The sequence below is a fragment of the Callorhinus ursinus genome, unplaced genomic scaffold (genome assembly GCF_003265705.2).
Source record: "Callorhinus ursinus isolate GAN/ISIS: 27379988/994484 unplaced genomic scaffold, GSC_fseal_2.0 scaffold19, whole genome shotgun sequence".
Lineage (NCBI taxonomy): Eukaryota > Metazoa > Chordata > Mammalia > Carnivora > Otariidae > Callorhinus > Callorhinus ursinus.
The window spans coordinates 24,954,148-24,969,533 of NW_027397081.1; the positions used below are offsets into that span (position 1 = coordinate 24,954,148).

The 15,386-nt window shown below is 34.0% G+C and overlaps 1 protein-coding gene across 6 annotated transcripts in view; it reads right to left on the reverse strand.

The window, feature by feature from the left end:
• ARHGAP32 (Rho GTPase activating protein 32) overlaps positions 1-15,386 on the reverse strand; it is a 311,991-nt gene that overhangs the window by 194,920 nt on the left and 101,685 nt on the right. For 4 of the 6 annotated variants that reach the window (XM_073903975.1, XM_073903974.1, XM_025893860.2 and 1 more), the window contains one exon: positions 2,448-2,556. The exons of 1 other annotated variant lie outside the window; for it this stretch is intronic. In XM_073903975.1, the coding sequence (XP_073760076.1) occupies positions 2,448-2,552 (105 nt within the window). In that variant the 5' untranslated portion in view covers positions 2,553-2,556. Of the gene's footprint in view, positions 1-2,447; positions 2,557-15,386 lie in introns of those variants that run through there. One more of the 6 variants, XM_073903976.1, reaches the window with a different exon arrangement.

Genomic DNA, 15,386 nt, shown 5'->3' on the forward strand with positions numbered 1-15,386 from the left:
TGGGTTTCATTATCAAATAAGATGGCAAAATACTGTGTTTATTATGTGCTGACACTACAGCTGTGCTGAAAGAAAGAATATACATCAAACATTACCAAACTATGCACTCATCACAGTATTCTCAACTCACAGGAAAACAACAATCTGAAAAGTTAGAAAACTCTAAAACAGAGTAAATGAGTAAACCATGACACAGAATTTCTTCACAAAAATAAAAACAAGACTGCATCCAAAGTAAATTCCCAAGTAGATCATTTGTTAGCAGAGCAAGGAAAGCCACTGACTAACTGTGAATCAATTAAATCGTGTTTGACTATAGCAAAGAAATCCAGAGAACACAAACTGATTTAAGCCTAATAGTCTTTTGGCAAGAACAGGCTTGAAGACTTGAGGGCATTGAGAGCAAAATCAAGAGCCAATTTAAAAATAAGGCAAATGATTTCAAGTGGTTTTCCTTAACTCTTGATGAGTCAACAAATGTGACCAATACTGCTTCGTTGCTGAGGAGGCAATGCTGAGTTGAAAGTGGCTGAAGAATTAGCCCCTATGTATAGTCTGCCTAGGACAACTACAGCTGACAATATTCTGAAATAAATTCAACAAACATTAATTCAGTACAACCTGAAGTGGAATCTACTAAGATACTTTATACCAATTTTGGTAAAAAATATGGGGTGAAACAGAAAAAGTTCAGTTGGACTTATTTTTAACCTCGGTTACTGAATGCTAAATGGCTTTCATAATTAGTTTTTGCTGCAGATTTGATGCTATTTCTTAATGAACTTAGCCTAAAATTGCAAAGCAAAACATAGCTTACCATACTGTGAGAAATGTTAGAATCACAATCATGAGCTGTCATACATATTTTCCAAGCTATCAAACATTAAAACAAGGAGATCTCCATTAGCACAAAAATTTGCAGTGAATATATTTTCTGAACTCAAACTACAGTTCCAGCAAGGTTTTTCAGATCATCAGTACAAAGGAAATTTCCACACTGCAAAATCCATTTAACTTTGCAACTGAGAAGCTTCAACCTCACCTTTAATTGGACATTTGTAATATAATGTTATGCTAAAAGGTAAATATCAAGAATCTAATAGAATTCTATAAATGCCTTCCAAGAGACAAATAGACTCAATTAAAATCACATGCTCATGAACTGGTGTCCGTATTTGGCAACACCTGAGTGAAAAGGCACTTTCAAAAATGAAATATGTAAAATCTCATTATAGGTCAACAGTGACATGAATATTTGCATTCAATTTTGATGATAAGAAACACTAACTTAACTACAATTAAGTAAAATCTTATTCTTCACAAAAGGAATTTCACCGTTCTTATTGACAGACCCGAAATGCAAAAAGTTATAATGGATTAAATGTGTATCTCAAACTATCATGTGGAAAACTACACCGCATAGGATTTTTCTACCCAACCCCCAACAAAAACTGCTTTCCCAGCATTTTGGTAAATTTAACTCCATTCTTCAGGTTGAACACACCAACAAACTAAAATTCATCTTTGACACCTCTTTAGCTCACTCTGTAACATCCCATTCATCAGCAAAAACAGTAGGCTTTATCTGTAGAACTCTCTCCAGAATCTAAGCATTTTTCACCATATCTACCACTCCAGTTCAAGCTACCATTACTGTTCATCTATTATAATAACCTTCTGACTGGTCTTATTTCTTCTTTTGCCTCTCTTTTTAGCCTGTTCACAGAAACCAGACACTTCCTTTAAAATTTTAAGCCAGATCATGTCACTTCTCAGCCAAAAATCCTCCAATGGTTTCCCATCTCACTCAGCATAAGAAACCAAGTCTTTATAATGGACCACAAAAAACTACATGATCTGCTCTCCATCCACCCAAACCACTCTCTGACCTCATCTCCTTCTACTTTTCCCCTGGCTTGTTCAATTTCAGCCACATGTCCTACTTGTGTTTCTTTCAGCTTACTTTTTAATCCTGTGCCACAGCCTTTAACTTGTTCTTCCAATGCCTAAAATGTTTCCAGATAAGCATACTACTCACTCCCTCACATCCTTCTGCTCAAATTTCACCTTCTCCCAGAGGCCTTCTTTGGCCCCTCTGTTATAAACCTAGCAACCAGCCTTTTCCACGCTATCCTACCATTCTGTAACCCCACTACTCTGCATTAATTTTCTACAATAGCATTTACCATCATTTGACATATTATATATTTAATTATCCCCTTCTCCTCCTAACCCATTAAAATATAAGCTGCACAAAGACAAGAAATTGGTGTGTTTTGTTCAGGGCTCTGCCCACAGAGTTTAAAACATTGCTTAGATTATTTGCTCAATAGATACTCCCTGAATAAATTAACAAAGCAACACAAAAAAAGTTTATAAGGATTCATCAGTTCCTTCTCTTATATAAGTAAAATGTACACACATACATATGCATAAAACTGATTTACCATTGTGCTAAGTGTTTCTTCCCAATCAGGCCGCTCACGAGGGTGAACATTTCTATGTAATTCTGGAACAAAATCATCCTCTTCAGAATGTACCGAGGACTTCATCTTCCTAGAGATAAAAACATGAGAGACTATAGTAAGAACTCCCAATTCTATGAAAACCTTCCAATGACTGTAATTTAAAAATAGAAAATTATGTCAGATTTGACGTTTAATTAAGAGCTTTAGTGGTTAGTATTGATTCCCCATTTGTACTCTGGCTTTCAGAGATCTTTCCTTATGTAACCAACACCCGCTTTGATTCCAAAAGATAAATGTAAAGTTAATTATTATGTAACCTTCATGGTCTGTGGTAATTATTATATAAGACTGATTTTATCTGTTTAACACAGTAGGAACCTGGAAAAGATTTGCAACAGCCACCAATATTAATGGAACTGTGCTAAGCATTAGCAAAATTCCAGGATTAGTAAAGTTCCAGGATATGGTACCAATTTATGTAGCAGTGTATTGAACTAGCGCTCTTGAGAACAACAATGAATGCTAAACAAAACATATGAAACATCTTGTCTAAAGGCACAGGAAAGCAATCAATACAAGTAGGAGTTCTGGGGCTACATTCTCTGAGATCCCATGAAGCAAATTCCACATTTAATTATTACTTTCGTATTAGAGATTTTCTAAATCAATAATGGGAAATAAAGCCCAAGCATAATATTGTAGTCTTACTGGACTAAGCTGGCAGAGGTTGGAAGTTGCAGTTGCCAAAGCAGATGAGGCTTCAGGGGGGAAAATGACCCCTAAAAATACATGTAGCAAAGAACCCATAAACATGGAAATTCCCCCTGAAACCATCAACTAATTCCAAAGCCTACAAGTATGTAGGACAAGGTGCTGAGAAACCTATACAAAAACAGTTGATAGGCAACTAAAGAGCCAACAGGATATTTTAGCAGTCCAGTCATGCTGTAGAGACAGAAGTCGGCAAGCAAGCACTGTCAAGATGGAGGAACACTGAAGAAAGAAAAGAAACCCTGGGCTCTTGAAACTCCAGAAGAGCCATGCCTTAGGAGTAAGGAAAAACTAGCAATACATGAACTCTAAATAATCCTAAAACCAAGATTTTATAGCATTAGAAGTGCCAGGAAAAAAATAATAACTCTCTTCAGAGGAAAATAATATTCTACAGATCCTCTGCAAATATATTATCCAATCTAGTATCCAATAAACATTACAAGGCATGCTTTAAAAAAAATTAAAAATAAATTTTATAAAACAGAAACAAATGAGCAAAAATTGGGGGAAAAGTCAAAACAGAGACTCACATTTGATTCAGACTTTAAAATTATCAGAAAGGGACTTTAAAATGCTTATGAAGTTCTGCCTTCTGCTTATGATGTAGTGAAAGCTGTAAAAAGCACTACTCCCAGCCGAACAAGAAAAAATAAAGACAGCCTAAGAAATCATAACTTTCCTTGAATCCATCAGAAAACTGAGGCAACCAGATAGTCTAAACTCTAAAGAAAGACAGGAATCTCCACGATAAGATGGTTCAAAAGGAATTAATGCTTACAGTAAAGCAGGAAAGAAGAGAGACAAGCTGGTAAAAAGAAATCAGTTAAATTCTCACCAAGTTTTATCAAGTTTTTAATCAAACACTAAAAACATTTATGACTAATATGTTCGATAAAAATTTTTTAAAACTAGATGAAAAGATTAAAAATTTTAAGAGACAACTGGAATCTGGAAAACAATCAAATGCTCATCTTAAAATTGAAAAATGCAGCATCTGAAATTAATAACTCATTGGATGGGTTTAACAGAACAAGTGACATGGCTAAAGAAAGAATTAGTGAACTAGAAGATAGCTCAGTAGAAAATATCCACCCTGGAGCACACAAAGAAAAAAGAGAAATACACAAACATGACACTTGGTTAAGACAGTCTCAAATATGTCTAAATTAGTAAATCAGAGACAAGGGAGATAATGAAACAGAAAACAAGACAACAGCAATATCTGAAAAACAATTGGTAAAAAGTTTCCAGAACTTCTAGAAGTCATCAAAATAGAGATTCAAGAAGTCCCACATACATCAAGCAGGAAAAAAAAAATTAGGTGTATCTTACTCATAACTTACTAAAATACTCAAAATTTACTTAAAAAACAAAACACTGATTGAAATTCTTACAAGCAGCCAGAGAATAAAAAACAAGTTGACTTCAAAGACACAACAATAACAATGTAGGAGGACCTTTCAATGGAAATGAAAAGATAATGGAGTAAACCTTCAGCATAGTAAGAAGAAAAAATACTGCCAACCTAGAATCTTCTAAAATTATTCATTAAAAGTCATCCATTAGGGGCACTTGGGTGGCTCAGTCGTTAAGCATCTGCCTTCAGCTCAGGTCATGATCCCTGGATTCTGGGATCAAGCCCTGCATTGGGCTCCCTGCTCAGCAGGAAGCCTGCTTCTCCCTCTCCCACTCCCCCTGCTTGTGTTCTCTCTCTCGCTGTGTCTCTCTGTGTCAAATAAATAATTAAATCTTTTTTTAAAAAAAGTCATCCATTAAAAAGGCAGGGAAAATGGGGTGTCTGGGTGGCTCAGCTGGTTAAGTGTCTGACTCTTGATATCAGCTCAGGTCTTGATCTTGGGGTCAGGAGTTCAGGTCCCGCACTGGGCTCCACACACTTGGCATGGAGCCTACTTAATTAAAAAAAAAAAAAAAAAAAGTAGGGAAAATAAGTTATTTTCAAACAAAAGCTGAAAAAATTTGCCACCAAGAGACCTACAATAAAAGAAATAGTAGAGTTCTTTTGACTGAAGAAAACTGATCCCAAAACTACAGAAATTCATGAAAACCACACTGAAGGAAAAAGTGAGAAAATATAAGTAAATAATGGTTTAAAAACTGACATAAAAATAAAAATAATATCCTATAAGTTTTATAATAGACATAAAAAAGCACAAAGAGTAGGACCAACATATGCAGTCAATTAATGTAGTGGTTGTCTATTGGCTGGGAAATGAAATAAGCACTATTTTCGAAAAGAATACAGTAAGTCAGATATATGTTGCAATTTTATAGTAACTACTAGAATAAAACTAAATAACTGTATAACTAAAAAGCAGATAGAGGAGAAAATCTTTTAAAATAAAACATGTTTGATTAACCCAGAAGAAAGCAGAGAAAGGAAGAATAAAGGTACAAAGAAAGAACAAGACAAATTTAAAAATAAGTATGAAGGTGGCAGAATTTAATTCAAATATATTATTAATAATTATAAAAAAGGACCAGACTAGTTAGCAAACATGTGGAGCAACTGGAACCTTCATTCATTGCAGGTAGGAATTTAAATGGTACAGCCAATGGTAGAAAATAGTTTGGCAGTTTCTCAAAATATTAAATAGAGAAATACCATATAATTCAGCAGTTCCATTCCTAAATATTTAACCAAGAAAAATAAAAACATATGTCCACCATGAATTTATACATGAATATTCATACCAGTATTAGTTATAATATCCAAAAAGTAGAAACAACCAAAATGCTTATCACCTGAAGAATGGACAAACAAAATGTACCAAATCTACACAATAATTCAACCATAAAAACAAAAAGAATGAAATGCTGATTCATCCTACCACAAGAATGAATAGTTAAAACATGCTACATGAAAGAAGTCAGACACAAAAGACCATTTATTTTATTACTGCATATATACAAAATGTCCAAAAAGAGTCAAATTCATAGGGGGACAAAAAGTATATTTGGTGGTTGCCAGGGGTTGGGAAGAGGAAGACATGGAAAATTATCACAGGCATACCTCATTTCATTGCTCTTCACTTTATTATACTTCACAGATACTGCATTTTTTTACAAATTGAAGGTTTGTTGTAACCCCGTGTTGAGAAAGTCTATCAGCACCATTTTTCCAACAGCACTTGCTCACTTCATGTCTTTGTTACATTTTAGTAATTCCCAGTATTTCAAACTTTTTCATTGCTATTGTATTTGTTATGGCAATCTGTAATCTGTTATCTCTGATTTTATCATTATAATTGTTTTAGGGTGCCACTAACTATGGCTACATAAGATACCAAACCTAATAAATGCATTTTTCTGAGTCCCCCCTACCAACTGGCCATTGTGTTCTGACTGCTCCACCAACCAGCCATTCCCCCACCTCTCTCCCTCTCCTCATACCTCCCTATTCTGAAACAAAACAATATAGATATTAGGCCAATTAATAACTCTAAAATAGTCTCTAAGTATTCAAGTGAAAGAAGAGTCAAATGTCTCTCACTTTATTTTTATAATTTTTTTTTTTTTTTAGAGAAGGAGAGTAAGGGGATGGTCAGAGGGAAAGGGAGAGAGAGAATCTTAAGCAGGCTCCGTACCCAGCACAGAACCGGATGCGGGACTCAATCTCACAAGCCTGAGATCATGAACTGAGCCGAAATCAAGAGTCAGATACTTAACCGTCTGAGCCACCCAAGCACCCCTTTTTTTCCCCAAATGCCTCTCACTTTATATCAAAAGCTAGAAATTATTAAGTTTAGTGGAGAAGTTGTGTCAAAAGCCAAGATAAGCCAAAAGCTAGGTCTCTTATGCCAAATAAATTCTTGCATTTCCTACTCAAGCAAACACACAGATGATAAAAAAGCAAAACAGCCTTATCACTCATAGGGAGAAAATTTTAGTGGTCTGGAGAGAAGACTGAACCAGCCACAACATTCCCTTAAAGTCAAAGCCTAATCCAGAGCAAGGCTCTAACTCTCTTCCATTCTGTGAAGGCTGAGAGAGATGAGGAAGCTACAGAAGAGGTTGAAACTAGCAGAAGTTAATTCATGAAGTTTAAGAAAAGCAGCCAGCCATCTCTGTAACAGTGCAAAGTGAAGGAGCAAGTGCTGATGCAGAAGCTGTAGCAAGTTATCCAGTAGATTTAGCTAGGATAATTAATGAAGGTAGCTACCCTAAACAATAGATTTTCAATATAGACAAAACAGCCTTAAATTAGAAGATGCCATCTAGAATTTCAACAGAGGTCAACACCTGGCTTCAAAGATTTAAAAGACAGGCTGGCTCTCTTGTTAGGAGCTAATGCAGCTAGTAACTTTAAGTTGAAGCCAGTGCTCATTTACCATTCTGTAAATGCTAAGACCCTTAGGAATTATACTAAATCTACTCTGCCTGAGCTCTGTAAATGAAACAACAAAGCCTGGATGACAGCACATCTGTTTACAACATGATTTACTGAATATTTTAAGCCCACTGTTGAGACCTACTGTTCAGATTCCTTTCAAAACATTACTGCTCACTGACAATGCATCTAGTCACCCAAGAGGTTCGATGGAGATGTACAATGAAATTAATGTTGTTTTCATTCCTGTTAATACAATATCCATTCTGCAGCCCTTGGATTAAGGAGTTATTTTCAACTTTCAAGTCTTATTATTTAAAAAATACACTTCATAAGGCTATAGCTGCCATAGGCAGTGATTCCTCTGATGGATATGGGCAAAGTAAACTGAAAATCTTCTGGAAAGGATTCAACATTCTAGATGCCATTAAGAACATTCATCTGATTGACTGGAAGAGGCCAAAATATCAACATAAACAGGACACTGGAAGAAGTTTATTCTAACCCTCATGGATGACTCTGAGGGGTTCAAGACTTGGAGTAAGTAACTACAAATGTGGTGGAAAGAACAAGAAAACTAGAATTAGAACTAGAACCTAAAGATGGGACTGAACTGCTGCAATCTCATTATAAAACTTGAATGGATAAGGAGTTGCTTTCATGGATGAGCAAAGAAAGTGGTTTCTTGAGATGGGATATACTCCTGGTGAACATTCTGTTAACACTGTTGAAATGACAACAGAAGATTTTGAATATCACATACGCTTAGTTGATAAAGCAGTGGCAGGATTTGAGAGGACTAACTTCAATTCTGAAAGAAGTTCTACTGTGGTTAAAATGCTATCAAATAGGATCACATGCAACAAAGAAACCACTCATGAAAGGAAGACTGAATCGATGAAGCCAACTTCAACATTGTCTTATGTTAAAAAGTTGCTACAGCCACCTCAACATTTAGCAACCACCACCCTGATCAGTCAGCTGCCATCAACACTAAGGCAAGACATTCCATCAGCAAAAAGATTACAACCTGCTAAAACCTCAGATGATGAGTAGCATTATTTAGCAATAAAATATTTCATAACTAAGGTATGTATGTTTTTTTAGAGATAATGCTATTGTTCACTTAAACTACAGTATAGTGTAAACATAAACTTTATATGCACTAAGAAACAAAAAAATTCATTTGATTCACTTTACTGTGATATTCACTTTATTGTGGTGGTCTAGAACCAAACCCATATCTCTGAAGTATGTCGGAACTAATGAGTAAGAAATTTCTTTCTGAAATATTCAAGGATTAGATAGTGGTGATGGTTGTGCAACTTCATGAATATATAAAAACCACTTAACTGTATACTTTAATAAGAGAGTGAATCTTATAGTATGTAAATTATATATTAATAAAAAATTAAATGGACTAAAAATTCCAATTAAAATACTTAAAGGGGGACATTTCATGATAAAAATGTTAAGTAAGCAGGGCATCTGGGTGGCTCGATTGGTTAAGCGTCTGCCTTCAGCTCAGGTCATGGTCCCAGGGTCCTCAGATAGAGCCCCACGTAGGGATCCTTAGTTAGCAGGGAATCTGCTTCTCCCTCTCCCTCTAGCCCTCTCCCCTGCTCATGCTCACTCTCTCTGAAGTGAATAATTAAAAATCTTTTTAAAGGAAGTGTTAAGTAAGCATGATATAATAAACAAAAATCTATATGCAACAAATAACTCAGCTTCACAATACATAAAGCAAAACCTAAAAGAACAAAAAAGAAAATAAATAAATCCACAATTACAGTTGCAGATTTTAACAGATATTTCTCAATGAGTGACAGAATAAGAAGACAAAAAAAAAAAATCATAAGTATATAGGAGATCTGAACCCACCTTTTCAACCTGAACTAGAACATTAAACCTAACAACTGCAGAATATATATTCTTTTCAACAGTATATTAAACATTTACCAAGAGAACATAATCTAGACAATGAAGTAGGTCTCAACAAATATAAAGAATTTAACATGAATGAAGTGTTTTGTGACCAGTACAGAATTACACTAAAAATCAATTACTGGAAGATAACTAGAAATTCTCCCAAATGTAGGAAATAACAAAACACAATTCTGAGTAATTCATGAATTGAATACATGAAACCACAATGAAAATGAGAAAATATTTTTATCTGAATGATAATAAAAATACAACAGGTTAAAACGTATGGTATACAACTAAAACAGCAAATTTCAGACCTCTAAATGCATGTTACTGGAAATAAGGCAAGTTGAAAACAAATGTTCTAAGCTTCTATTACAAAAGCTAGAAAAAGAATAGCACATTATTCCAAGAAAGTAGAAAGAAGGAAAAAAAATGTTTAAATAAAAAATCAGTGAAATAGAAAGCCGACTCTTTGAAAGATTAATAAAACAGATAACACCTAGGAAGTTTCATCAAGAAAAAAAAACAGAACACAAAATGTAAACAATGAAAAGAAACTTATAACTAAAAAGCCTATAGACAAAAAGATTCTGAGGACATTACAAACAACTTTATCCCAATATATTTGTGAATTTCATTGAAATGGACAAATTCCCTGAAGAACACAACTTACCAAAACTGAAACAAGAAACCAAATAATTTTGAAAAGTCCTATAGCTTTAAAAAAGCTGAATCTGTGAGAAAACTCCAGGCCCAAATGGATTCATTGGTGAATTCTTTCCAACATTCAAGGAATAAATTATAGCAATATTATACTCCCCCAGAGTAAAAAAATAAAAGGAAGACCCCTTTTCAACCTGTTCCATGAGGTAGGACAGTCTTCATAACAAAAGCTGATAAAGACATTAATAGAAAAGAAAACTATAGGTCAATATCATTAACATAGCTACAGAACTTCTAAACAAAGTAGTAACAAATCAAACCCACTGGTTTACAAAAAGGATATATATATATACACACCATGTCCAAGTAAGTTTTAGTCCAAAATGCAAACTGTTTTAACATTCTAAAATCAATTGCTATAACTGACCATATGATTAAAATAAAGGAATAAAAACATTATGTCATTTTAATAGGTAAAATTTAATACCTAGTCATAATTTATCTGAATATAGATACATGAAAGTTATTAAAACACACAGAGAGATAACATCATAGTTAATGGTGAAATACTGATGCTTTCCTAATGACAAGTATGGTCAATAAGGTTAGAACAAGATAAGAATGTCTTCTATACAACATTATACTTGATGTATTTGTTTTTTTTAAAAAAAAAGAAATAAAAGGTATAAAAATTAGAAGGAAAGGGGCCTGAGTGGCTCATCAGTTAAGCATCCAACTCGATGTCACCTTTGGTCTTGATCTCAGGGTTGTGAGTTGAAACCCTGCTCTGGGCATGGAGCCTAACTTAAAAATAAATAAATAAATAAATAAATAAATAAATAAATAAATAAATAAATAAGAAGGGAAAAATAGAACTGTCATCACTTGAAGATGACACAATGTGTTAAGATATTCAGCAAAACCACAGGAAGTAAGGTCAAATGCAAAAATCCAATATTTATACATACTGTTATCATACATTTAATAATGGGGGTAAGCCAAATGTAACAGGTAAGTAATCTGCACTATTTTCCATATAAAACTACACAGAAATGAAAAAGAATTATTGCTGCCATTTGTAAGAAATGGATAAATCCCCTAAGTGTTGAGAAACACAAGCCAGACAAAAGTATATGCTAATCTCAATAAGTAAGTGTTATCAATTCATCATGTTGAACATCTTAAGCAATATTATATGACAATTATAGCTCTATAAAGCTGGAGGGGGAAAGAGTACATGTTGTAATAATTTTATTTACATGAAGTTCAAGGACAGGCAAAACAAATCTACTGTGACAGAAGTCAAAATAATAGTTACCTTTGGGACAGGTATTGACTAGGAGGGGCAAGGATCTTGTGGCATGCTAAAGTTAATTTATATCTTAATTGGGTTGTGTTTACATGGATATATACATTTATATAAATTCTTCAAGCTATACACTCATGATTTGTGGATTTTATTATATGTAAGTTATACCTTAATGAAAGTATAAAATAAAAAGTTTATCAGTAAATACTACACATTTTAAAAGGTTTATAAATTATATTATATACATTTTGTGTCATATAACACTGAATCAATTCCATAAAAACTTATTATCTATTTATTTAATTGATCCTTTTGTTCCATGCTTCTTAAATTATGGGCAATCTTACCCTTAGTGATTAATTATAGTTTCAAATCTAACAGAAAAGACAGAGTGTTAAGATTACCAACCATAAAACCTAAAGAATCTAATGCTTTATTTACAAGAGTTTTCTGTAAAACATCAGATTTGAACCTGCATATTTTCAAGCAAAAGGAAAAAGGAGAAAATAAAACTTTCCTCAAATTGTGTGAACCAGTCTTACCATCTCCCTCATTTAAAAAGTATTTAAACCTCTGAAACATATTCACTTTATCTTTGTACGAATCTTGTTCATAGCTTATGAAAAATTGTATTTGACAGTGTTAAATTCCACAGAGAAGTCCAAGTGACACATTGCCTGAGAAGTGCTACCTAAGGTACTGCTTACACTCAGGCGTATCTTTTCTTGATCCCTGGAGTAAACTCCTAGCAATAACAGAATTTTACCTTTCTCCTTGTATTCCCTTAATCTTTGTTTTTGTTTATTGTTGGTTCTTTGCTAAGTTTGGTTCTGGTTCTGTGACACTTATGGCCAATAAGCTGTTCCCCAATGGTATGGGAAATGATTAGGAAGTCATTTTATGGTCTGAGCATGTGGTGATATTTTACAAATAAGAGATAGGCATCTACACTCTATCACAGACAAGAGAGAATTGGGTTTGTTACTCAATTTATATCTGTCTGTGAAAAAATATGACTCAGTTTCACTACAAAGAAGAGCTCTTTCTGTAGGTAGTGAGTTTGGGTTCTGTTTATTTTACCCATGGCTGAAGTTGTAAAACTGAAGATGCAAGGTGTTAGTTATGTCTGTAACTAATAGTCATTAACTGTCATCATAGGAGTAACATATTTTCCTACCTTCAGAGAATATTAATAAATTAGATTATAAAGCCACTTAAAATATAGGAACTCTATTCTGGTTACTTTATATACACTATTAAATGCTTACATAAATCCAATATTCCCAGAATTCCCAGAAAATAAAGAAACTGAACTTGTAACACTAATGGGGTCAGCTGTTTTGGTGGTGAAAATAGAACAGAAGTTTGCTCAAGCCAGTGGAATTGAGTTGTAGTCATTTCCAACTGAAAATGCCAGATATGCTGTAATTCTTAATAGGTATTATAATTTTATCAGACAAAAATCCTGCTCAATTCCTACCCATCAAGCTCCCTACCTTATATATTCTTCCAGACTTTATGAATATATATATTCATATATAATTTTTCACATGTATTAAGAATATATCCATAACAAATACAAAAGCAATGTGTAAATATGCTGCTCTTTGTGTAAAAAAAAATGGAAGAACAGTTTTATTCCTCCACTATCAACCCACTTTTTGCTGAAAAGTATATTTATCCACCACTGAGTAGTTTTCTAATATTTCCTGGAGTATTCTAATTTCCATGAGTATATAAAGAGCTTCTTTGCTGTTTTCACAACTGTACAATATTCCACTGTGCATATATTCCATAATTTAACCAGTCCCCTACCGATGGATTCTTGAATTATTTCCAATCTTTTGGAATTACAAACAATGCTACAGTAAGTTTGTAAATATGTTGTTTCTACATATGTGCAAGTATATCTGAAGAACAAATTCTCCACAATGAAAAAAATCCTTTTGATACATTAGCCCATGTTTCTATTGGGTTGGTCCTTTCCTATCTATTTTTAGTTCTTTATATATTAAAGATATTAGTCCCTCATCTGTAATATGAGTTCCAAGTATTTTTCCCAGGCTGTCATTTGTCCTTGCTTATTTTTTATAATACAGATGTTTTATATTTCATGTAGTTAAATTTCATAACTCTTTCCTTTATGGGTTTTGCATCTTAAATTATAGCTCTAAAAGCCTTCCCATCCCCAAATTATTTTTTTTAATTTTACCATGTGTTCTTTTAAAATTTTTATGATTTCATTTAATACACTTATATCTTTGATCATTTTGGAATTTATCCTTGCTATGAGGTAGAACTTCGATTTTTTTATTTTCCACTGATGTGTATCCAGTTTCCCTCAAAGAACTTACTGAATAGCACACGTTGTCCCTATCAGTTTTTGAGACGCCATCTTCATCATATCTAAGTCTTCCTATGTGTTTGAGTGTATTTCTAGGCTTTCCATTCTATCCCATTATGCCTTCTGTTCAGTTATCAGCACCACAAGGTTTTAATTATAGAGACTTTATAGTACAATATCTGGTTCCATTAGTCCTTGCTTCTTTTGGTCTTCCCAAAGTTCCCTGGCAAAGTTATTAAACCAAGATCAACTTATTTCAAGATCAATTTGTCTAAGTTTTTAAAAAAGCATTCTTATTATCACATGAATTTATAATAAACTGACATCTCGATGATACTGAATATTCCCAGCTATGAACAAGGTGTATCTTTTCATTTCTTCCAAACTTCTTTTATGTCCTTCAGTAATGCTTTATATTTTCTTCAAATATGTCTTAGTTCCTTATTAAATTTATTTCGGTGTTTTATTTTTTTGTTCTTAAAATTGGCACCTTTTCATCTATTACATCTTCTAACTAGTTACTATCTGATGCACTATTAATAGCGCTGTTCTGCAGATAGGAACATTGAAATGCATTAACACATCTCAGTCACTCCAGATCTGGCAGACTGTTTTCTCCTGGAAGTTTCCAATTTATATCCTGCAGAAGACAATGAAACAAGCCATTCACGTCTCTAGGGACCCATCAGACTGGGTAACAGACACCAAGATTCTGCCTCACTGAATGCTCTCTTCAGAGGTTTCCTCTCAAAAGTCATGGAAAAAAGTACCAGTAGACTTCCAATTCAAGAATGCACATATTTGTTAAGAAACCGACCCTAAGTCTCTGAAAAGTCTCTGAAAGCTAAATAACAGGAAATAAATCTTCAGCAGAATGATATGGGTGGAATCAGCAGACCAGAGATCTTGATAAACTTCTGGAAGACAAAAATCAAGTGGGATCTTACTGACTGGTAAACCAAACGAGAAACAGAGAGGCTGAAGGAGGCTACACTCCCACTTCTCGCCACAACAAAAGAGGTATCTGCCCCCAAGGAATTAATAAAAACTGTAAAATTACTCTGTAAAGAAATTAAACCATCAATTAGAAGAACTAGGGCTCCTAATGTGGGTGTTTGCACCTACGAGAAGCTATATGCATCATGGGACTACTAAAAAGAACAGTTGGAGGCAAAGAAGGGCAGATATCTAGCTTAGTAGTTGAAAGCATAAATTCGGGGCACCTGGGTGGCTCAGTTCGTTAAGCAACTGCCTTCGGCTCAGGTCATGATCCTGGAGTCCCGGGATTGAGTCCCACATCAGGCTCCCTGCTTGGCGAGGGGCCTGCTTCTCCCTCTAACCCTCCCCGCTCTCATGTACTCTCTCTCTCTCTCATTCTCACTCTCTCAAAATAAATAAATAAATCTTTAAAAAAAAAAAAGCATAAATTCTGTTCAGTCAGAAAAAACAGCACATGTACAGAATGAATAAAGTCACAAAGCTGAAAAACACAATAGCATAAATGTATTATTTACATGTGCCAGTGTATATGCTATATCTATATATGAAAAA